Here is a 25,557-nt window from a genome sequence, read left to right on the forward strand (position 1 = left end):
TAGCTGCCTTTAAAACTCTGTCCTTGTCCTTGATCTTTGCCATTTTAATTATTATATGTCTTGGTGTTGTCCTCCTTGGGTCCCTTCTGTTTGGAGTTCTGTGTACTTCCGTGGTCTGTTCGATTATTTCCTCCCCCAGTTTGGGGAAGTTTTCACCCATTATTTCTTCAAAGACACTTTCTATCTGTTTTTCTCTCTCTTCTTCTTCTTCTGGTGTCCCTATAATGCAGATATTGTTCCTTTTGGATTGGTCACACAGTTCTCTTAATATTGTTTCATTCCTAGAGATCCTCTTATCTCTCTCTGCGTCAGCTTCTATGCATTCCTGTTCTCTGGTTTCTAGTCCATCAATGGCCTCTTGCATCTTACCCATTGTACTTATAAATCCTTCCAGAGATTGTTTCATTTCTGTAATCTCCCTCCGGACATCATCCCTTAACTCTTGTATAATTCTCTGCAGCTCCGTCAGCATGGTTATGACCTTTATTTTGAATTCTTTTTCAGGAATATTGGTTAGGTCTATCTCCTCAGGGGTTGACTCTGTGATTTTAGTCTGTATCAAATTCTTTTGCCTTTTCATGGTGATAGAGGTAGTTGTGCAGGGCTGGCGCTGTGTGTCGGCTGGGAGAACATCCCTTCTTGCTTGTTTGTGACCTTCCTCTTCTGGGAGAACAGGGACCTCTAGCGGCTTGTGCTGGGCAGGTGCATGCAGATGGGGCCTCTGATTCTTGACCGGCCGCTGTGGAGTTAAGCTCCGTGATTGCTGTGGAGTTAAGCTCCGCGGTTGCTATGGGTGTGGCCTGCCTTGGTCTGGTGCTCCAATATGGTGGAGCTGCTTTGGAGGGGAGACAGGCAGGAAGCTGTTTATCACTGTGAGGGGCCTCCAAGCTGCGCTGCTGCCCAGGGGGTTAGGGCGCCCAGTGTTCCCTGGGATTCCCAGCTGCTGGGTTAAGTGTCCCGGGATACTTCTGTCCAGCTATGGGGTCCCTGTCCCTTTAAGATTTTCAAAAAGCACTCGCTTTTCTTTGTCCCAGGGGCGCCAGCTGTGGGAACCTGCTCACATGTCTTACTGTCCTGTTTCCCTAGTTTCCAGCACCCCATGCACTGTGTGTCTGCGCTCTGGTGCGGATGGCTAGGGCTGGCTATTTAGCAGTCCTGGGCTCCCTCTCCCTCCCTGCTCCTACTCCTCTCCTCCGGCCGGGAGCTGGGGGGAGGGGCGCTCGGGTCCCACCGGGCCGCGGCTTGTATCTTACCCCCTTCGTGAGGCACTGGGTTCTTGCAGGTGTGGATGTATCTGGCTGTTGTCCTGTGTCTTCTGTTTTCTCTTTTAGGAATAGTTGTATTTGTTGTATTTTCAAAAATATATGTGGTTTTGGGAGGAGGTTTCTGCTGTTCTACTCAAGCCGGCATCTTGGCTCTGCCCCTCTTCAGATGCATATTTAACCCCCTTCCCCAGCTGTTAGTTGCAATAATTGGTATTTTTTGCAAATCTATCATCTATGGAAAGATACAGGATTGCAGAAAGTACCACCACAATTACCATCATAGCTCTGGCCTCAGCCCTCACCCAACCTGTCCTGGAGCACTTTGAGCCCATGGGGGAATCTCCTTATCTCAGCATTATAGAATCTGGAACCCCCTGTAACTTTTCATATTGTTTTGACTCCTTGTCATGCAATACTTTTTGAGATTTCTCTCATGAAAAGTTGTGTTGACAAAACAATCCTTCTGGAAAGTGGCCGCTTTTCCATTACACTGGTTCTAAATATCAGGAATAAATCCAAGGAAATCTTTGTCCACTTGTGGGATGAATCCACGTGGATATTCCAGATGGTCACTAGGAGTTTGGGTGGAGAGGAAGTGGCACTGTGTCTGAGGGGAGTAAGGCAGGACCTATTTGCGGCGAGAGGTAGAAACCCTTAGAATCCGGTCTGAGCCTTTTTCTTCACACTCCTTCTTCCCCTTCCTTAAAGAAAAAATTTAAGAAACAGAGTGGTTATGGTGGTGAGGTTAAAAAAAATACTGAGACAGGTCAGGATGTGCTGGCATGCAAAGATGTTAGTGATAAATTTTTTAGTAAAGAAAAAAAAGCACAAAGTAGTGTATTATAGTCCCACTTCTGTAAAAAAAAACACATTTATGCATATGTGTGTGAACAGAAAAATTCTTTTAATGTTTGGATAATAACGTTTAAACCAATAACATAATAACAGACTACAAGCTGTTAATGTGTGCCTGTGGGGACAGACTGGGGACAAGGGAAGTTGTTGTTTTCTGTGGTACAGATTGCTTCAACGTTTGCTTTTTCTGTTACAATGTATACATTATTCTCAGAGTTGATAAAATACTAGATAACTTTTAAAATAAAAAATGGATCAAAAATGGATCAAATTAAAAAAATGAGAAACAGGGGTTGAAAACTTATAACTCCGACCACTGTTTATTAGGGAGAAAGAAAAGCAGAAAAGAAATAAGACAAGAAAAAAGTATGAAAAGAGGAAAGGCCTGGGGTCCAGAAACAGCTGATGTTTACTGAAGACTTGCTTTAGACCAAACCCCGTTCTGAGTGCTGTTAGGTACATTTATTTATTTTGTCTTCAGAGTAATCCTGTGAGGGAGGTGCTGTTGGTATCTACATGTTGCAGATGGGAAACTGAGGCATGAGTTGTGCTTAATGTCACATAGTTAATAATATTTGTGCTGAGATTTGAACTCACAGAAATCTTTGAAGCCATTAGAGCCACTGAACCCACTGGCTTCAGAGTCTGCACTCAGGGACCGCTGTCTCCTCCAGAAAGAGGCGCATTTCGCAGGATCCAGGCTTAGAAAAGGCTGTAGATTGGAGTTGAGGATGATCCTGTCTGCGTTTTGACTTCTGGTCAGTTTAGCTCACTATGATCTATCTCCTTACCAGAAGGATATATACTACCATTGGCACTAATTCGCAGAATAAAAATGTTTGACAAATAAAAACTTAAAAGTTAGAGGGAAGTATTTGGGTCTTAACAAAATTCCTGTTATGATCTTATGTGGATCCTGCATCATAGAGTCCTAACTTCATGAGGCCTGTAAATTCCACTAGGTCTTCAGAGTCACTGCTAAGCATCCTTTCCTATCTTCTGTTCAAACTTTTACCATTCTTCTCAAAATCCCATTTCCAGTGTCATCCACAGCCCTCTAGCAAATCACCAAGCCGTCTGCTTCAGTGACAAGCTGGCAGACACGAGCTCCCTCGGTCCCCTCCGCCTGCCCCCATGAGCTCATCCTCACCTCATTCCCTCTGGGAGCGGCGAGGCCCAGCCTGCGCTCTTGTCCCCACCACACTCCTCTTCTGTCGGGACTACCCACAGTCCCCTCTGCCTTTCTCTCCTGCACCTCTTCCGTTTCTTCTGGCCTTTGTCCTTTATCCTGTAAACATGCTTAAGACTTTCTTACTTGAAAAACAAAAATAAAACCCTCCCTTAGTCCTTTCTTCTTTTAGGCATTGCTCCTTTAAGTTACAATTCTCTGTCTCTATTCGATCACTTTCCATTTGCTTTTTAAAAGTCTACAGTCTGGCTTCTGCCTTGATCGCCCTGCTTTACTGATGCCCCCCATATTGACCCTTATATGGTGATGCTTTCTAGTTCTTATATTTTCAAGTCTTCCCTGCAGCCCCCCTTGAACTCCCCTGCACCCTAGATGTTTTGACACCACCTTGTTTTCTCTCGGATCATTCTGTACACGTCCTCCCTGTGGATCCCTCTCCTACTCTTCCCTTAAACACTGGTGTTCCACAGGGATCCATCCCTGATCACCTCTCTTCTTACCCTAGACATTCCCCTTTGCATAATTCTCTGCCTGTTAGACACAGGCCTTTGCAGTTCCCACAGACTCTGAACTTCAGTGGTGAAGCTGAAATCTTCATCTTACACACCACTCCCCCTTGAAACCTTCTCCTGTTCCTATTGTCTGTCTCAGATAATGGAATCATCATCCTCACAATTACAGGGGCTGGAAACAAAGGAGTCACAAGAGATGATTCCATTCTTTTTAACAGATAACTTCTGACTATCAAGTGCAAATAATTTCATATCCTAAATATGTCTTGTATGGGTCCCTGCCTCTCCCTGTCTTCTAGTGTTGGGCTAATTATTGCTCATGTAGACAACTGCAGTGGCCTCTTCACTGGTTTCGTCTCCAATGTTGACTTCCCCTCAGTCTATCCTGTATGCTGATAGCAAAATGACCTATCAAAAAGGTAAATCTGCCCATGCCACTCCCTTACTGGGACCTTTTAATGGCTCCCTCTTACCTGCAAGAAGATATAATGCTCCCTAGCATGGCTGGCAAGAACCATATAACCAAGTGTAATTGTGTATCTCCTGCATAAGACTTATTCCTTGTAAATTGGAATTGCCTCTCTCTGCCTAACTTCCTTTACTAAGATAGAACCCCATACCTCTCAAGTGTAATTTATTTCCTCTACTACCTATTGCATTTTGCTCAAGTGGCCCACCCTGCTTAACACCTTTAAATATCATCTCAGGCTGTTTTATCTGCCCCGAATGTCCTTCACAGATTCTCCTCATGGGTTAGCTCCATGTATCAGATTCATCTCAGGAAAATTTCATCCCAGAAATCTTTGAATCCAACAATATATGAGGTGGTCTTCCTCTGTGTCCCAGTGCACCTTGCATATCTCGTGTACAGGACTTACTCCTTTTAGATTGAAGCTCTGTCTCTCTGCTAATCTACCACACTGAGATGGAGCCCCTATGTGCAGAGTCCTCATCGGACTCATCTTCGGCCCTCTGGAATCTTTGGGTTCTACCTAGAAGAGGGTTTTGTACACAATATGCACATACTAATGCTTCTTTCTGGTTTTATCCTGGCCAAGCTTATTTCTGTCTTCTAGCCTTTGCACATGCTGTTCCATCTGCCTGGAATTCTCTTCCTCCTGTCTTAGTAAGATGGCTCATTGTCAGTCCATGTCAGCATAGCTGTCACCTTGATAGCAAGGCCTTCCTTGAGCATGCACTCTAAAGGAGCTTTGTTTTGTCTATGCTGTTTGCTCGATTGCATCTGCTTTTTCTTGTGTATGTGTATTACTTGTTTTTTCTTCCCCCACAAGAATCTAAGTTCCATGAGAACAGAGACCATCACTGTCTTACTCAGTGCCTCTCCAACCACCTAGATAATGCTGAACTGTACTCAACTTGACCTTATAGAATGCTGCCTGTTGACCCAATCAAAATAAATCTCATTTACTTTACCATGTTATTTTTTTAAAATAAAAACTACTCTTATAGAGTAGGGCAGAGAAATGGGTACACTTAAACACTGGTGGTTGAATGAATTGGTACAACCTTTCTATATACCCTTTGATGAGAAAATCACATTTTAAGGAATTTATTCTAAGGCAATAACTTGAGAAGTACAAACAAATGTATGTTCAAGAAAATACAGTACTTTATAACAGTGAAAGCCTAGAAATAACTTTAATACCTATTTATAGTAATTGCTGGATATCAACTACATGTTCAGTGTGAAAAGCTTATATAGCAAAACAATTACATTTCTGTGAAAGAGATGTATATATGTTTTCAAATACATATTTGGAGGTTTTTGCAAAGATATTTACCAAAATGATAACAATGTGTTTCTGGATGCTAATATTTTATGAGGGGTCTTAATTTCATCTTTAAATTTCCTTAGGTTTTAAAATTTGTGTTCAGTGAGTACTTGTTTATGAAAAATGTTTTTCAGCTGGAAAAAATAAGCAAACAGGCTAACTGTAGAATACTTTTTGCCTAATTTATTTAAAGAATGGTATTGTCTTTGTTTTGTGTTTTTTCTTTTTTCTTTTGTATTAGTAACTAGGCCTGAAAAGCCGATTTCTTTCTCTCTAGGTCTCCTGACCCGTCTCCGCTACCCTGTTGGACTGATGGGCAGTTGTTTACCAGCCACAGCTGGTTTTAGCTATGGTAAAGTATGCACATGTGCACAATAAAATAGCAAATCCAGTAAAAAATCTGCCTCGCATCCCCTCTACATCCTTTAAACTCTTGGATCTTCTGATATGTCTATCTAGATATGATTCTTCTCCAAGTTTAAATCCCCCTTCTGAGATGTTTGAATATATGCATTTTATAAGGGCAATTTAAATTTTGGGGGGAAATATTTCACCTTTACTTTGAATTTCACTTAATGTTATCAGCAGCTCCCTTGGTAAATTATAGTTTTTTTTATTTGAATGGCTGGGTTGTCACTCTCTGGTTATAAGGGTGGCTGGGAAATGACTGATTCCCAAAGGGAACCTGCTAAAAAGATCTGCTAAAAGTGTTCATTTCATCTTCAGTTGAAGCTGTTTTTTAGACGGTGTGGTATTTGCAAACCTATGAGAGTAAGTAAAAGGCAAAGAATCCTTTTTTCTAATTTGGTGGCACTTTATTTCCTTAAATTTCTCTCATTAGTGGAATCAGAATATGCTGACAAGATGGTAACACAATTACATTGTGTCATAGGTAACCATGACTCAGGATCTCTGTGTTAATCAGGATGGAAGGGTGATTTCAGAGTGTTATTGGTGCCTGGATTATTTCTCTGCCCCATAGAGTACATATGACAAAAGTTCCATCATTAGCAATTTATTTAAGTTAATCATGGTCCTGTTTAATTTTTAAAAATGAACTGATTTTTTTAGCATACAGAACAGCGCACAATTCATAAGTCTATAGCTCAATTAGTGTTTTTCCTGGTGCTGACAACTTTTACATAAATGGAACCAGACACCATGCCTTCATGTCTGGCATCCTTCTCTCATCATTCCATGTGTGAGTTCAGCTACAGTGTTGGATGAGGTTGGTTCATTCTCTGTGTGGTGTAGGGCCACCTGCATGGCTGTGCCACAGTTGACTTACCCATCCTTCTTTAGATGGCTATTGGGTAGTAACTAGATTTTGCCTCTTAAAAATAATTTTGTTATGAATATTCTTGCTTGTCTTTTGCTGAAGTTTAGTGCACATTTATGCTCCAACAATGCTGGCTATATACTTAAGAGTAGAATGACAATATCATAGGTGTATATTTAGTCAGCTTTCCAAAGAGCTTATACCAAATTGCATCTCTATCAACAGTGCGTGTGAGTCCCAGCTGCTCCAAAGCTTTACCCTTGCCGTGTTTGGTATTCTCGTGGGTTTGATTTTTACTTTAGTCAGTCTGGTGAGTGTGTGTTGGTATCTCATTATGGTTTAAATTTGCATTTCCCTGAGGACTAGTTACTTGATCAACTTTTCATAGGTTTAATGAACATTTGGGTATTCTCTTTTGTGAGACATCTAGTTTCTAACCCTTAAAAATATGATTATATGCCTTTTTCTAATTGTTTTTTTCATATTCTGAAAAGGAATTTTTTTGGTTTGCATGTTTTAGGAATCTCTTCTGCCAATCTGCAGCTTATCTCTGTACTTTCTTAATGGGTATATTTGAAGAATAAAATTTTTATGAAGTGTGACTTATTAATATTTTCCTTTATGATTATGTTCTGTTAAATAAATCTGCACCAATCTCAAGGTCATGAATATAGTCTCCCACGTTATTTTAAAAATATACTTACTATCGAGAGGGAGAGTACTTTGCAAAGCCATCGGCCTTTGTAATTATTTTAAATGCATTATTCTAAATTTCCAGCAGATGGCGGTGTTACTGCATAAAAGGAGATACTGAGAAGTAAACATTTGCTACTCAGTTTTCAAAGTTTGCTTCTGGAGGATGTAAAATATACAGTAACATACATTTCACTTCAAACTTACACGTAGATATATGTGAGTTAGAATCCTAACATTGGATGTATTTATTAGACTTCCCCCTAAGGAGACACCAAGGCAGAAAAGCCCTTCAAGGGTGAGGACGGGCAGAGGAACAGTAGAAGGAGCTGAAATTGGGGGCCAGGGGAGCCCACATTTTATCAGCTTCACAAGCTTTCCCACTAAGACAAAACAGGCTGGGGCATAAACATTTTAGGTCCCAGGCCTAGTCTTGGTTTAGTTTAGCAAGGCACAGAACTGTGTTTCTTCCTGGGTCTTTCTAGAAAAACAAAGAATATTTTGATATCCATAGTTCCTTTCCAAGTAAGCAATGTTTGTATTTTTAAACTTGACTTCTGGAGTGATAAGTGTACGCCACAGTGAGAGCACTAAAATGGTGGCAGGCCCACCCCACTCATTTATCAATTTTTTAACATCTCTGTAAAAGAAGAGACTAGGTCTAGATAATTCTTAAGTGTTTTCTAGCTCTAAAACTTGAACATGTTTTTTCCTACTTGTAACATGGATGTTTTCCCTTTCCAGAAAAATGGGAAATAGACCCATCCGAGCTGGCTTTTATAAAGGAGATAGGAAGTGGTCAGTTTGGGGTGGTCCATTTAGGTGAGTGGCGAGCACACGTCCAGGTGGCTATCAAGGCTGTCAGCGAAGGCTCCATGTCTGAAGAGGACTTCATCGGAGAGGCCGAAGTGATGATGTAAGTGTAAGTGACACCCAGATAAACATAGTGCCACATCCTGGTGTCATGGACAGAACATGGATTTGGCATCAGGCACACTTGGATTTGTGTCACAACTCTGCCCAAGCTAGTTGTGTGGCTCAGGCAAATTATTTGACCTCTGTGTGACCTGGGCCAGTTACTTCTTAGCCTTGATTTCCTCACCTGTAAAATGGGGATAACAATACCTGGATGAATGTGCAAGTTACATGACATAATCTATGAAAGTGACAAGCAGGTGTGTTTTTTCAGCTCAGTAATAGGTGCTTAGTAAGTGCACATTTTCCTCTTTACCTGGAAGCAAAAATGTTGATTTTGGCTACATAATAACATAAGGATAAATTATTTGCTTTCAGAGAATTGAAGAATCCTGAGCTCTAATAAGAAGTGGCTCTTTGTAGATCAGTGAACACTGCTCTTAACTTCTGTGATTCCCCAGATCAGCACTTTGATCCAGTTGAACCTATGGCTGTGGTTCACTTCTGTGATCTGGGCTGGACCAGCAGAGGCCAGTGATTTGGCACAAATCAAATAAACTTTAAAGTATTTGTTCAACATTGACTTAGTGGAGCAGCATTGTGGTGAAGAAGGAAAACCTCAGGTGGCAGTACTTAGATTCTGTTTTCTATCTAAAGCAATTTAGTTCTCCAAACTTGCAGAGCTCAGTTGAAAAAACAAATAAACAAACCAAAAAGTAGAAGAACCTGGACCCCTTCTCCTTTGAAAGCAGAGTAATGCTCTGTCTTGGGGAATCTCAACACATTCCCTAAGTGTCCTATCAAAATATTCTTCCCATTCACATACAATAAAATGAATATCAAGGGAAGTTATGATAAATAATTTTCTGGTGACATGAGCTTCCCAAAGACGTCTTTGTTCTCCTGGGTTGCCCCAGGCTAGCATCTCCCTAGCTTTTGCTCCCTGATACTACCTGTGGGAGACCATGGTGTTCCTATATCTGAAGAAAAGACAAAAAATGATGTTCCTGTTGCTGGATTTAATAAGCATAAGAGGAAAAGAAAGGAAGGGAGACATTGCAATTCAGGGAAAGTTGAAGCCATCTTGGAAGCCCTGTGAAACAAGAATTAGAGATGTCTAGTGTCATGAGGGAATTCTTGAAAGGCATGTGCCTTATCCGACACAGGGTCAGGAGTTCAGAGGGTATTTTGAGGGTGATGGAAGATGCATGGAATGTGGGGAACAGAAATAGCTCCTGGCAGTTTACGGAGGCAAGAATGGAACTAAGGCCTATTTTTAAGTCAGTTCAAATGAACATAATGTGTTCTTGGGTTTGAGCATAGTTGTTTTTCTCTGGATTTTTCTGAAAATGAGGTAGGAATGGTTCCCTTCTAACATCCTGTTGCAAATACATTTATCTTTAAAAAATTAAATAGATGACACACATTGAACTCTATCTGCCAGGCATATACAGTTTGGTAATTATACATTATCACTGTAGATATACATATTACCTCATTTTTGTAAGTGTGTAGTTTATATGTCACCTCCTTCAGGATGGCTTCCCTGACTACCCTGTTTAATTGGCATATCCACTCCCAATGCTTTCTCTTGTATCATCTTGTGTTAGTTCCATTAAAGCACTTGTCACCACTCCCAAGCTTCATGTGTATTTGCTTTAGTTCTCCCCTAGTAGAACATAAGCCTCATAATAATAGGATCTTATTTATCTCTCATCTATAACCTGGTGAGTGCCTAAAATGAATTCTGCTTTGGGAAGCACAAAATTCCAATTATAATATAAATTAGTCACAGGCTGTAAGTACAACATAGGGAATATAGTCAATAATATTGAGTGCCTAAAATGATGTCTAGCATGTAGTTGGTGTTCAAAAGATATTTTGGATTATTGAATAAGTTAATCCTTACCACAATTCTATGAGTTCATTAAGACCCCAAATTTTAAGGATGAGAAAAAAGAAATTTTGAACGCTTATATAATTTGTGTACAGTCCCTCAGCAAAACATTGGTAGAGTTTCTAATTGAAATGAGAACTGTGAACTATCTGGGCACAAAGCCCATGGTCTTAACTAACAAAATAATGAATAAACATTTACTGGGCAACTGCTATATGCCAGACCTTAGAGAAATTGGCATAACTGTTAACCAAAATCGTTGTCATCTATGTAGCTTTTCTAGTGCAGTGGAAGACCAAATTCAGATCTCTGTGGCGCTCTTAATCCCTGTATTCAGGATGTAGCCTAAATTTGGGGCTTGTACTCATGGGGTTTCCAGAGCATTTGCTAAAGATTATTTGATGAATGAAAACCAGTTTTTTCCCTTTAGGTATCAGCCCATAAAATCTTATTAAACTTCCGAATTTTATCTTTATATATTTTACCTTGGTTTATACTTTTTTATACTATGTTCATGTACATGGTCTCATTTAATGCTTACTGGAAGGAAAGACAAGTTTTATTATCCCCTTTCACACATGCAAAAAGTGAGGCTGAGAAAGTTTAAATAAGTTGCCCCGGTCATGCAGCTAATAGATAAAACAACTTGAATTCAACTCTTTCGATTAGGAGTATTACATTATCTTTAACTTGTTCCCACACTGCATTGCCTTTAAAGAAACTGTCACTTTGGTTTTTGAACTGTAGGCTTGTGTCTTGGATATAGCTTATTAGTAGCAGTGCATATATGTAGATATGTAAATTAATTACAATTATAATAATGAAAAATGTATGTATGAGCAATTTTCATTTCTTTAAGAACTTTTTTACTTGTATCTCATTTCATTTTATTCATTATTTTTGTATTATCATTTATTCATGGTAAAATATTTTAGATTTTTGAAAGAAAACTTTGATGTTATAAATTAATATTACACAGAAATGAGTGAAGTAAAAACTGAAAACTCTCCTATTTTCTTGCCCTCACCTACCTAAGTGTTTTTCCCCAGGGGTAATTAGTATTTATAATAAAAATTTTTAGTTGGATTCCTAGCCCTTGTTATTTAAATATGATTTAATTTAAATAATTTTTGTTATTTAATATTATAAAATAAATTGAATATGTTTAGCCCCTCAAATATAAATATCTTTTAAAAACTAGAATATTTGGAAAACAGAGAAAGGAAGAAAATTTACCCATTGTCTCTTTTAACACAGCTATTTTTCCCATCATTTCCGTTTATTTTTCAATCAGATCTTTTACATGATTGTGTTGAGCCTTTATTTCTGCCTAAAAATTTCAAGAAAGTAAATGAGTAGAGGGTTAGTAAAGTATAGTAAATCAAGAAAAGGTGGATTCAAGAGATAAATGAGGAAAAGGAAAGAGAAAGGAAAATCTACTTTCAGGAGTGTTGAGGGGTAAGTTTTCAGTGGTACTTCTATTGATTTGAGGATCTAAAAGGAAATGGTCAGAACACCTAAGTGCAGTGTGCTGGGAAAGAGACGCTGCGCTGCCTAAAAATGCCTGTGTCTGTGAAATCAGCAGAAGTGCAAATAGCATTGCAAACTCTTGCTAAAATATTCATGAGTAATTTTTTAATTAGATATAATTTATTTCCCAAAGATTTTATAGCATCTCTTAAAATGAGCTTTGTGGCATCATTCAGTTTTCTATATTCGTTTATTCACTTACTCAACAAATACATATTGCTAGGTGCCAAGCAGTGTTGTAAGTACTAGAAATATGATAAATAAGACAGGCAAGGCTCCTACTCTTAAAGCGTTTATATTATGCATATGTTCTAGTAGAAAGATGGGAGGGAAACAGGCAGCAAACCAACAAATACATGAATACGATGATTCCAAAGACAGGTGAGCCCTGAGACTACAGAGAGATATGGTGGAGGGACAAGACCCTGGGGGCTCAGGCTGGGCAAGGGAGATTGGGAGTGTTCAAAGCAGACAAATGTTCTTGTTTCTATTTCATGTAGGCCATGCTGGTCGCTGTGAGGAGAATGGTTGTTGGGAATCAGAAGTGGGGGTGGTGGCTAGGTTGGACACTATAACAATGGTCCTGGTAGAAGATGATGTTGGGGGGTGAAGCAGAGAGGAAGAGAAGAGAGTTTTGTTTCAGGATAAGTGTTTGAGATAAAGTCATAAGGACTTGCCGATAAATGATCAAGTTCATGTGAGGAAACTAGGGGAACAAAGATGAAAAACCAAGGTTTTGTTGTGTATTATTAGGCAGATAGCGGCACAAATTATTATGGTGAAAGAAGACAGGCCAAGGAACAGATACAGAGGAAAAACCAAGAATTCTGTTTTGGGAGACACAAAATTCCACTTATAATCAAGTCTTGGGTCTGCCAGTACAACATAGGGAGTAATCAATCATCAGTAATATAGTAATGATTTTGTATGTTGACAGATAGTGACTACATTAATTGGGGTGAGCATTTACTAATGTAGGTAACTGTCAGTGACTGTTGTACATCTGAAACCAATATAATATTGTGTATTAACTACTTCGATAAAAAAAATGGTTTTTTAAAATAGAATTCTGCATTGGGTATGTTGAATTTGAGAGGCTTAGGTAGCCAAGAGGTCAGGTAAATATACTAGTCAGGTTCAGGGAGAGGTCAAGGTGGGCATCAGAGGTGACATTTAAAACCTGAGACTTGTTGTGATCACCAAGGGAATGAGAATAATTAGAAGAGAAGAAGGCTACAGAGTCTGAAAATATTTAAACAACAATTTAAATAAATATAATATGCTTTCCCAGCAGTGAATCATGTATACTGTACTGAGATCTGGACTCAGAAAAAATATGTGTTAATAGGTACTGAAGTTACAGCAAGCAAGAATGAACTTTTCTCATTTGCATCTTTCAGTGCCCTTGAGAAATATTTGTCTTATTTGTTAGGCTGAACCACACACATGAGAGTTTACTCATTTATTTGTTTCTGCCTTACTTCTGATAAGGGTTTGCCTTATTTCTGATTTTTGCCAGTGATCTTGCTAAGAAAAATGCAGTTTAATGGTTTAATTCTCAAATGCTTACATGTGGGCATCAACTTGGTAGATTTCTCATGGTAAATTAATATTCCATTTTAGAATTCCATTTTTGAACACGTAAACTATATTCCTTAACTGAAAGTACATTTTACAAGTTAGAAAGGTAAATCAGACATATATATATATATATGAAACCCACATATATATATGAAACCATATATACATGAAACACACATGAAAAAACTGAGGCTGATAAAGTTTAAATAAGCTGCCCTGGTCATATATATATACATGTGTATGTATGTGTGTGTGTGTGTGTATATATATATATATATGTTTACCTTTCTAATTTATATATATATACAGATTAAAAGTCATGTATAGATTCTCTGGGTGCTTCTCCTCCCCACTAACTGGTGTGTTTTGCATGCTAATTATAGGATAATGTGTCAATGAATCATTCATACACATTGTTTTATGGTAAATAATCTCCCTGAGTCATTGATTTTATTTTACCTTTATGAATGGAAAGAGGTAACATTTCAAGGGACTTTTGATTAACAGATAATCACCTTATTATACATCTTCTAAAACTATAAATATTACTTGGAATATTGTTTTCCATTATGACTGGTTGGCATAAAAGGCCTTCAGGGATGGAATGTTATGTTCCAGAAGAAAAACTTTTGAAGTTTAGATGACTAAAACGTTCTGGGTGCATTTTGCAGCATTCAAGCATGTGTGTGTATGATTACTAAATATAGTGCCCTGTGTTCTGTTGGTAAATGTTTTTCAGTCCCCAACTTTATCTAAAAATTATTTTTGAAATGCCTTTATTTTTTAGAATTTATGTTTCTTTTTTTATACGCATCAGTACTTCTTTCCTCCCTTCTGTCTGTCCAGAATTTTTTATCTGAGTACCTGCAGTTAGGAAGGTTAAAGCTTAAGGAACAGGAGCCCTGCAAGACCTGGGTGAGGAGTTAGCAGTAACAAGGTAGCAAAAGGCTTACAAGATGGAGAGGAGAAAACAGAATGTAGGGCATGTGATATTCTGTATCTACAACATAGGAAGCTCTGCTTAACCTCTTGACCCCACTTTCTCAGCACATAAAGTGGAAAGGAAACTGCTCTACTTTCTCTGTGGTTGGGTTAATTTTTATCATATTTTGGTGAAATTTATATTGAGATGGTAAAGATCACAAGTGGAGTCTGAACACTTAAAAATGCAAAAATTCTGCTCAGTGATGTATGTGTTCCTTCCACAGGAAACTGTCTCATCCTAAACTAGTTCAGCTTTATGGAGTGTGCACACAGCAGAAGCCCCTTTACATTGTGACAGAGTTTATGGAAAATGGCTGCCTGCTTAACTATCTCAGAGACAGAAAAGGAAAGCTGAGGAAGGAAATGCTGCTGAGCATGTGCCAGGACATAAGTGAAGGGATGGAGTATCTGGAGAGAAACTGCTTTATTCACAGGGATTTAGTAAGTATGGTGCAAATTCACTGGTTATTTTATGTATTATATTCAGAAGGACATGACAACTTGGGACTTGCAATACATTGAATAATGCATGGCTTGGCTTAATTTTTAAATATTTTCCCATTTGTGTAATTTGCTGGAAAATGTAACTTCAAATTTAGTCGCCCATTGATACTGTAGCTAAGGAAGGCATTACTCTCAATATGCCTTGAGTTAATCCACCACCACACTAACCAACTGACAAAACAAGTTTACTTTTCTTCTTCTCTCCCTGCTTTTCTTTGTCCTTCTCTTATTTGGGCCTTTCTTCCTTTCAACCTATAATCAAACCTGTACTGAGAACTTTGAGTTGTCCAAGCACCCTGCTGGGTGCCGGAGATAATAAAACAGGGAAGGACACCCTCCAGGTGTGCCTCCCGGAGCGTAACGCCCCCTTGTGGATGAGGGTTGCTTCTCACCAGTACCGCTGCCGCATTACTGGCGTTCTGTCCTGGAACGCCCACAGCAGTCCTACCAAAAGAAAAAAATTGAAGCTTGTTTTGCTCCAAATGATAATAGTTTTGCTTTCCTGTCTTGCTACTTTCCCTTGAAAATCATTTTCCACCCACTCCATCATGATAGTCATACTATTCCATCTATGTCCTTCCATGTCTCATTTCTAAGTCTAAAAATTAACTCCAGGGAGAATTTGAGAATTTATGAAAAGTCCCTGACACTGTCCCCCAGAGGGAATCCTGTACTTCCATCGCCTGTGACCGGGGTGATGGTACTTTTCATCATTCAGGCTGGAGTATTTTGGGAAGAGGAAGGAGGCACCATTTGATGGGCCCCAGAACACTATTGCTTGTTTTACACATGGCTTAGACTCTAAGGCATTTATTGTTTCCTACTTCCTATAATAGTTAATTGTTTACATTGTTTACATGAGTATTACACTCTAAACTCCTTAAATATTAAGGCCTAGACTTCTGAACTGCAGGGCAGTGTGATGAGAACACAGGTCGCACAGCAATGGCTCTCAAACTTAGTTGTACATCAGAATCATCTGGAAGCTTTCAAAACATCCCAGGACCCAGACTGTACCCCAGACTAATTAAGTCAGAATCTCTGGGGGTGGAGTCTAGATATCCATATTTTTTGAAATTTTTCCTGGTAAGTCCAATGTGTGGTCAAGATCAAGAACTGCTGCTCTAGAGCTAGACAGCCTGGGCTGAACCCTCACCTTTGTTTCTTCCTAGCCCTGTGACCTTGGGCAAACTAGCCAGCAAAGTGGTAGTAGTTGTAGCATCTCCCTCCTGTGGGCTTGTTGGGAGGATTACATGAATTAATATGTGTAAGCACGTAAAACAGTGTCTGGCACGTGGAAGAGCTCAGCAATGCTAACACTCGCCATTACATAGCTAGACCGTTATTCTGCATCTCTCATGGTATATTCCCTGGGGTCCAGCGCACAGTTTTGAGCAAACTTTTGAATGTGTGGATAGAGCATCATTTCCACCTTGCTTGCTTTCCTAGTCTCTGAAGATTTGTCTTTCTTGATAAGGATTAGAACTCAAAACTCAGTCAGGTGACAGTTCTGGTCGTTTTATTTGCTCTTGATGGCTTCTCGCAGACCCTCATACCCTTGGTTTTTTCCTTGATCACTTTCTTTTGTGTTCTATTTTATCCACCTACAGGACACATAAACTGTATCAGCTAATAATGAGTCTTTTCCCTAAAGGGCTTGTCTTTGAGATCATTGCTGGCACTTGTCAACATCTTACAAACCGCCTCCTTCTGGCTTATATTTTGAGTTTCTTGCTTTTTTTTTTTTTTTGAGAGGGCGTCTCTCATATTTATTGATCAAATGGTTGTTAACAACAATAAAATTCTGTATAGGGGACGCAATGCTCAATGTACAATCATTAATCCACCCCAAGCCTAATTCTCATCAGTCTCCAATCTTCTGAAGCATAACAAACAAGTTCTTACATGGTGAACAGTACAAGGGCAGTCGTCACAGAAACTTTCAGTTTTGATCACATATTATGAACTATAAACAATCAGGCCAATATGAATATTAATTTGATTTTTATACTGGATTTATATGTGAATCCCATATTTCTCCCTTATTATTATTATTATTATTATTTTTAATAAAATGCTGAAGTGGTAGGTAGATGCAAGATGAAGGTAGAAAACATAGTTTAGTGCTGTAAGAGAGCATATGTAGATGATCAGGTGTGTGCCTGTAGACTAAGTGTTAATCCAAGCTAGACAAGGGCAATAAAACATCCACGGATGCAGAAGATTTCTTTCAAAACAGGGGGGGTGAGGTTCTAAGCCTCACCTCTGTTGATCCCCAATTTCTCACCTGATGGCCCCCCTGCGACTCTGCCTGTCTTAGGTTGTTCCTCCCTTGAGGAATCTTACCCATCTCTGGCTGAGTTTCTTGCTTTTGTTTTTGAACTAACCAAACCACAAATTAACTGAAAAGAGAATAACTCTATCAAACCACTGACCTACAAATCAATGATTTTCTTGACTAAGCTGACTTCAAATGAATTGTTGTGACATCAAATAGATTGTTTCTGTATTATGTAGCATATATAAAGTTATCTTAGTTCACTAGTAACTTTAAGAAATGTGAAATTATCATTATCAATAGTTATATCAATGAAATGTAAGTTTTAAAATACAATTCCTTAATTTTTATTAGCAATTACAGATCCCAAAGATGCCTTCTCTTCTATGATGTGCATATTGGGCTTTCCTTTGGGTTTATGCAGATAAATTTAAAAATACATACTTTTTTTATGTCCCAATTCATAGTTTAACATCTCTTAGATTGACTTAATCCTCATATTTATCAAGGATATGTCTTAAGATAAAAATATTTAAAAGGAAAAATATTAAAGTTTCTTTTCATTTTTGGTTATTTATTTGAAGAATCATGAAAATCCATCATGTGAGGGCAGATATATTGAAATATATATATATAAAATCAGGAATCACCATAAAAATAACATGTCTGCACATACAGAGAATTGGTGCAGGGTCCCGTATAAACCAAGGAAGAGGAGAATAGAGACTTCTGAAAGAAAAACTTATATTCAACTTGGATTTTTTTCTTCTTTCTATAGGCAGCAAGGAATTGTTTGGTCAGTTCTACAAGTATAGTAAAAATTTCGGACTTTGGGATGACAAGGTACATGACATATATTTTTGTTTACTCGTAAGGGGGGATCTCACATTTGTCTGCTGACAAACTGAAGATGTTAATAGTGTTGCTCGTTTCCTCTGAGGGAAGTGCTGATGTGGCTCTATGGCCTGCTGACCCACTTTGAATTTTAGAACATGCACCAGTGCTAGCTGTGAGGCAAACGGATACTGGGTGCTATTCTTCTGATCTTCATTCAGGTCATTATTAATACAATTACAGCATGTCTTAAAATTGCAAAGAATTTCTCAGTCCACTCACCATATGTATAAGACTAAGAAAAAAACTTTTCTAATACATACATATTTCTGAAAGAAAAAAGAATGAATTTGTTTGCTCAGCTCTGATTATCCCATGTCATCATCATGCATTTCTATTACCAAGTGTAGTAATTTAAGTCTACACCTCAAAGAAGTGTGGAAAATCTACCCTTACTTCCTAGGACTCAGTGCAGTTTGTGTTGTGAGCCCCTTTTTCTTCAGGTTGCTAAAAATTGAATCCCACCGAACTCAAGGTCTCTCCCCGACTTTCTTCAGGGTCAGAATCCAAGTTCTGTGTGTCTCACAGCCACTTACTGGATATGGTCCCCATTATCCATTGACGCTGGCATCCTTGCTGCTGCTGCCCTGTTTTGTCCTTGCCTGGCCGTCTGCGCAGGTGGCTGCTGACTCATCCTGAATCTCTGTCTGCAAGATTTCTTCTTATCTGGACTCCTCTGTGATTAGAAAACTCACGAGACTGTGTACAGCCCTGTTTACCTAGTCACGTCCACAGCTGTTTGTTCTCTGGAATCTTTCTGTCTTGCCTGGGATCAGCCTGGAAAAGAGGGCACAGATACGGTTTTGCTCTTGAGTCCCACCAGCCCCTTGTAGGGAAGGGGGCCTTCGCTCCCCATTCTGTGACCTGGGCAGGCCTTAGCTCAGCTGCCCACTAATGTCCACTACTTCTCCCCTTTCCCTTTGATCCTCCACCTCCCAGCTCAAGGGATCTTTTTCTAGAGGGATGGATGGTGGTGGTGGTAAGGAGGTATCACTCTTATTCATGAGCCATTCTCCCAAATATTTTGTTAATAACTCAGTTCTTTTCTGGAAAGACTTTTGAAACTCAAAAGGTATGAAAAATGGCTCTTACCCTTTTGTTTTCTATTATTCTTTCTTTCCCCTAGTAGAATGACCTCTGGCTCAATAAAGGGCTTAAAGGTGGGTAGAGTATCTGAAAAAATAAAGTTCGAATGTGGGAAGCATAAATAAATAATCATAAATAAAAATATTATACTGCACACTCTAGGAGCTACAGAGCACAAGCTGCTTATCAGACCTTCTTCTCAGACTCCCACACTTGGATGCTGTTGCATACAAGTCTCAAAAAAGAGAGAGGGTTTAATTTTTTTGTTATATTTTGAGGAACATGGCAGTTATTACTGATTTCTTTCCATATAGAAATGCCATTCTGATGCATTAGAGCATTTTCACATTAACTGTATTATGTTTGAATACAGACATAATATTTATTTTCTCCCTTCTTTACACCCCCACACAAATATATGTGTGTGTGTATACATGTATATATACACACACACATATATGCACAAAGAAAGAAAACCAGGCATCCAACTTTGCATTCCTCTTTCCCATACACTTACCTTTGGTTTCCTCTTTATAGCTCTGGTTGTTAGAGCGTGCAACATGCTGCTTTGCAGACTGGAGATGGCCAAGGGGGTACCGATTCCTTCAGTTTGGGGCTGAAGAATGGCTAGGCTTTCTTTGACCCAAATAAACACAGTCGAGGCTTGGTTTGGGGAGGAAACATGATATGGGACACTTTCCCACTCTGATAACAAGAAGAAAATGTATACAGAACCTATCTGGGGTAAAATATTTCCTCTTTTAGAACTTGGAGTTGAAGGGATGTGAAGCAAGCGGAACTTGGAAGTAATTAGCGCTTTCAATCTCGTGGCCTTAGGTATGTTTTGGATGATGAATACATCAGTTCTTCTGGAGCCAAGTTCCCCATCAAGTGGTCCCCTCCTGAAGTTTTCCATTTCAGCAAGTACAGCACCAAATCTGATGTCTGGTCGTTTGGTGAGTGAACTCGATTTTCGTTTGGTGGCACTTGATTTAGCCAAAGCTGCCAATCTTCTTTAAACTTTGATTTCTTAATATGATGTAGCATTTAAGAACAAGTCCTGAAACTGTGCTTCTCTCTGGAGTTCTGACTGCTGCCCGGCGGTCTTTGCGCTGTCACGCACGTCCTGGCCTAAGTTTGCTCTTCAGACCTTTTCCTTTTGCACCGTGCACTCGTGCTAAAACTGGAACAAGAACTCTACTGATCTAGAAAACAAACTCAGCCAACTTTTCCGTACCACAGAGACGTGCAAAGAAAAGCGATTTTAAGGTGTCAATTGAATCTTGAATGTAATTACTAGGCCTCTTTGGCTGACTGCTAAGCAATGCCACCTCATTTACTTCATTACCTTCAAACCGTGTGGAATTTAGACATAGGGTCCCATGTGGTTTGTCAATTGAGATTTATACTGAGTAACTTTCTTCACTGAGAAAGTGATACTGTACACCCAGGTCCAGTGGCTTTTGTTCCTTGAGTTGATTTTTGAAAAGTGTCAATAAATATAGGATAACCTATTATTTTTCACCCAGACCTTCCTGGATCCTTTTCTGGGTTTGGAGAGATAATTGAGATTTTTGAGATATATAAGGTATCTGAGATTCACACCCAGAAGGGTGTGAATTTTTATTGTCCACATAAGGTTAAACTTGTATCATTGATCCCATTAGGTCTCCACTGACATGTGGCAGTCTTGGCTGGTGACATTTTAAGTTCTAGTGGAGAGCAGTTAAGCTATGAGACCAATGGAAAGCAACAGAAAGACCTCATCAGGTGGTAACAGAACAATTAGAACCCCTTGAGCTTTACCTGACCACTGGCCTCTCTTCCCCACCACACAGTGAGCTTCAGCTACACGGACTGGTCTCTTTCTTAAGAATCCTCTGGCTCTAGCATAGGCCTGACCTCTAATCGATACCTGATACACATTTGTGAATAACTGAATAATTAAATGAAGTCAAAGTGGGAAACTTGAGGGAGTTTCACTAATCAATGAATCAATCAGTGATTACTGAACACCGACTTCCGTACAGAGCTGCTAGAAATTCTGAGGCTCTACCCAGCAGTCTACTCTTTCAATAGGAAGCTACATCTATCTCAGTGGGCTGCAGAACTCACATAATTCTGTCATTTTCTATAGAGTGGCAGAAAGGTTTATTGGTTTCAGGGTGTGAAGACATAAGCATACTTAGAAATGAAAATGCTGGCAACATTTTCTACCAATACAGAAGTAATCAAGACCAGTGCCAAAAAAAGGACATTGTTTTCACTTGGAATATTTTCAGATTACAGGCCTATTCAAAACACTAAAATACTCATGGTCTGATTCCTAAATGAAATTGCTCTCATTCTGGATGATTGTAGTTCAAAGGCCAAACAAGAAAATAATGCCTTGTAGTTTGAAACAGTTCTTTCAGTTCCAAGTAATCATTTCTCTCTAACCTCTTGTTTTAATGCATTTTATTTGTAGGCGTTTTGATGTGGGAAGTGTTTACAGAAGGAAAAATGCCTTTTGAAAATAAGTCAAATTTGCAAGTTGTGGAAGCCATTTCTAAAGGCTTCAGGCTGTACCGCCCTCGGCTGGCACCAATGTCCATATATGAAGTCATGTACAGCTGCTGGCATGAGGTGAGAGTCCCTTGCCTTCCTGCAAAGGTTGGCAGTCCTAGCACCTAAGAATGGACCTGTTTACCACAAACATTGCCCCAAGACTCCATTGGGCAGAAAAAGGTAAAGAATGCTGAGAGCAGAGAAGTACCATTGCTGTGTGGAGCTCACCCTTGCAAACCCATTCATTCATTTTGTTTCTAACAATGGCCTTTCATCTGAGGAATTCAATGCATTTTCTCAGTCTTATCTTCCTGAGATTGTTTCTTGCAGAAACTCTTAATGTTACTAAAGCCTCGGTGATAGATGGTAATAGACTTTTACTTCCTGTTAGACAGAAACAAAGGATAAATTTAGGTTTGTTAAACCTCGGCATTGAAAGAGAAGGATAGTGTTTTTATTTAACTCTAATTTGTCTTGCTTTTCCAACACTAAAAGTAATAGGCTTCACTTCTCCTTTGGCACTCACGATTCCTGATAGAAATATTAAACCAGAATAGGAATGAAGGAAGAACGCATGCAAAGAACATCTACTTAGGCAATTCTCTCTCAGGAGTCCAGGTTCTCTTTTCTTGAAATGCCAAGCTTAAAAATAACGCCAAAGTGGTTTATGTCCCAACTCTGTCTTTTTCTGGGCACAGATTCAACACACCCCTTTCCTTCACATCAAACTCCCCTGTGATTTTGGCAGCACTCTCTCCTCAGCTGACAGTTTCAGCCCAGAAATAAAACACAGCTGGGTGAGGAGTGTCCTCCTGGCTGAAAAGAAATCACTTGATTCCCCATCCACAGACACTGGAAAATTCAGTATTTCAAGAGCATTGCAATTGTTCACACTCTGGAGAAGTATTACTTTTGTGAAGATCCCTGATGTATGAAAATAATGTACATATGATCAACTGTTCTGCAAGGAGTCCTGGAAGACATAGAAAAATGTTAAGTGCATGTTAGTAGCCAACAGCTGCCTTAAAAGCCTCTCTGCAGTAACAGTGTAAATAGCTCAGGACTATATACTGTATATGAGATAATATACGTGTACCTGTGCATACAAGGTAATACTTACTAAGATTTTATATATCTGTGGAGAGAAACAGAAAAGGGAGTAAATGAAATACCGATAGAAGGACCTAGTAAATGACCTCGGCCTCAAATTGCAGTCAGACATCCATTAAAACAATGGTTTTGATTCTGCTGATTTATTTGTTTGCAAAAGTTGATTTTGCCTACAACTTCTTTAATGTCACGTAAAAGCCGCAAGTGCTTAGGCACCTCTAACTTCAAGCCTGATTATATTACATTAATATGCATATTTCATAGGCTCTACTGTCTGCAGAACCTTAGCCCCCTCAAAAAGCTCCGCAGTTTATCCTTGGCATCTCAAGGAGCACTCTACCATGTGCTCAAATATCCTTCTGCTCAGTTCTTTTATTGGTGCCTCCGTTTACAAGCCACTCAGGTGATATCTCCCCACTAACCCCACTGCCAGGGACCTTGGCAAGAGTGTGGGTACCGTGAGTAATTCCATTTCCCATGGATTTCAGAGATGCCAACAGTGTTGCCTCTTCTTCGAAGAGCCAAAGCTGAGCCACAGCCCCTGGTAAAGGAAAACACTCCAGTCCTCGTCTCCGGGCCAGGGATTTGTTGCCTGAGCCTTAAGACAGTGCAGTCAGTGCTCTGGGACCACCAAAGTCCCTCATGAAGACATGCCTTTTGTTTTCTGACTGAACTCTGTCTTCCTACAGGGAATCAGCTACAGTACGTGACTGGGGCTCAGCCCAGGAGCCTGCTACTCCAGACACCCCTTCTCCCCGAGCTCTCGTATCCCAAGCATATTAACCGTCCAGACAGATCTCTAGGGCAGTGCTGCCCGATAGAACTCTCTGTGGTGATGGAGACACTCTTTCAGCTGTGTCTGCACCGTCCAGTAGTACACACCTGGCTATTGAAGAACTGAAAAGTGTCTAGGCTGCCTGAGAAGGATTTAAAATGTATTTAATATTACTTAATTTAAATGGCCTCATGTGACATGTGTTTGCAGCTCTAGTCATTTTAGTTTTGCAGCACTCTCTACTCAGATTTTCACACAACTGCCAATAATGCCCTGTGTGTCAGCCAAGGTAGCTTTCTCTTTCATTTGTGGAGAACCAGCCTACATCCAGTTCCCTGTCCGCAAGTTTCCAGGGCTGGTGACTGAATGAGTCTTAAGCTGAGCTGACCACCTCCTATTTGCCTTTTCCAGAAACCTAATGGTCGCCCTACATTTGCAGAGCTGCTGCAGGTCCTCACAGAGATTGCAGAGACCTGGTGACCTGAATGGAATGCCAACCCAGAGGATCTCCTTGCAAAACTGTCGCAAAAGGAAATCCTGTGTGTGGTCACTGATGGTGAATATCTTCCTTTAGTGTTGCTGACTCTTGAAACAGTGCAAAGATCACAGGCTTTTTAAACTACTCTGAAATTTTCAAATTTAAGAATATTCTGACAATTTTTCCACATGTGTGTTTGAGAGACACTTTTAAACTCTTGTTCTTCTGGAATATTCTTTACATCCCATGTGTGAGGAAGGGGAAATGCACCATAGCAGTTTTCACTGTAGCTGCAGATCGCCAGAACAGCCCCGCAAGCCCCCAAGGGCGTGGGAAAACCTGACCCTCTACAGGGCTGAGGAAATGGCCTTCCTGACAATGAATGATACCCTTTACTTTGGTGGGCCATGCATAGAAGATGAAAATAAATTCTGCCAACTCGTGGAATAAAGGAGCCATCCTGCTGAATTTCATGCTTTTGAGCAGCACAGATCTTTATGGAAAAATGTACCTTTACACACCAAATGAATGTGAATATTTTGGAACTGTCTTTTATAATCTGGTTTTAACCTGTTAAAGGAGATAATCAAAGCTCTTCTTTGAACAGGTCCTGGTGACATTTCTATTTTCCAGTAACATCCATAGTTGGGGCAATGCAGAATCTTAATTTCAATTCTGGGATTTTGCACTTTGTACATGTGAAATTGTGCAATTTAAGAAGCCTCATTTTATCATAGAAAGTGCCTCTGGTACCTTTGTAGATGATGAGTTGTTTCTTCCCACAAGAACAAGAAGAGGTAAAAATAAGAGAGCCAAATGTCCCAACAAGCTGCAATATTTCTGAAGCCCAGGGGTTTGAATTCAAGATGAAATAAGCAGTAATCATAATCAAATCTGAATTTCTCCCTTCCTGTTGATGGGAATGATGGGAAACTTGATCTTGATATGCTGAGTGCTTCAGAGAGGACAGGAAGGATGCTGCAGAAAGCCCGATGCCATCACCATGAGGTCTGATGGCTGGGACCCCATGAGCATGCTGTCTGTCCTGTACCATAGTTCTAAGGGGAGCATGCTTTGTGGTTCTCATTAGATTCTGAGTTGCTCGCTGTCAGTAGTTGTGCCTTTTAAATCATATTTCCTGACTCCAAGAATGATGTGCTTGAATATTAATGGTACTCAATATGCACTGAAATAATGAACACCAGGCACGTGAGTTATCAACCTTGATAATTCAAGTGGTGGTCTCAGAACTATTTGTCATGAGATTGTGTTGTTCTGAGCCTATGACACCCCTTTCCTCATGGCTCCTGCCGTGGGGAGGTGAGACAGAGGGCTCCTCCTACTGAGACCGTAGTGCTAGTAAAATCTATGAAAGTAGTGCAAGAGGGCTTA

General features: G+C 39.7%; 1 protein-coding gene across 1 annotated transcript in view; it reads left to right on the forward strand.

Annotated features, from left to right (window-relative positions):
* Positions 1-24,779, forward strand: part of TXK (TXK tyrosine kinase) — a 63,726-nt gene extending 38,947 nt beyond the window's left edge. Inside the window, exons 9-15 of the mRNA XM_017650906.3 lie at positions 5,892-5,966; positions 8,331-8,502; positions 14,718-14,934; positions 18,054-18,118; positions 20,093-20,211; positions 21,723-21,880; positions 24,099-24,779. Of these exons, the coding sequence (XP_017506395.2) occupies positions 5,892-5,966; positions 8,331-8,502; positions 14,718-14,934; positions 18,054-18,118; positions 20,093-20,211; positions 21,723-21,880; positions 24,099-24,167 (875 nt within the window). The 3' untranslated portion in view covers positions 24,168-24,779. The remainder of the gene's footprint in view (positions 1-5,891; positions 5,967-8,330; positions 8,503-14,717; positions 14,935-18,053; positions 18,119-20,092; positions 20,212-21,722; positions 21,881-24,098) is intronic.
* The last annotated feature ends 778 nt before the right edge of the window (positions 24,780-25,557 follow it).

This window comes from Manis javanica, chromosome 5 (assembly GCF_040802235.1).
Source record: "Manis javanica isolate MJ-LG chromosome 5, MJ_LKY, whole genome shotgun sequence".
Classification (NCBI taxonomy): Eukaryota; Metazoa; Chordata; class Mammalia; order Pholidota; family Manidae; genus Manis; species Manis javanica.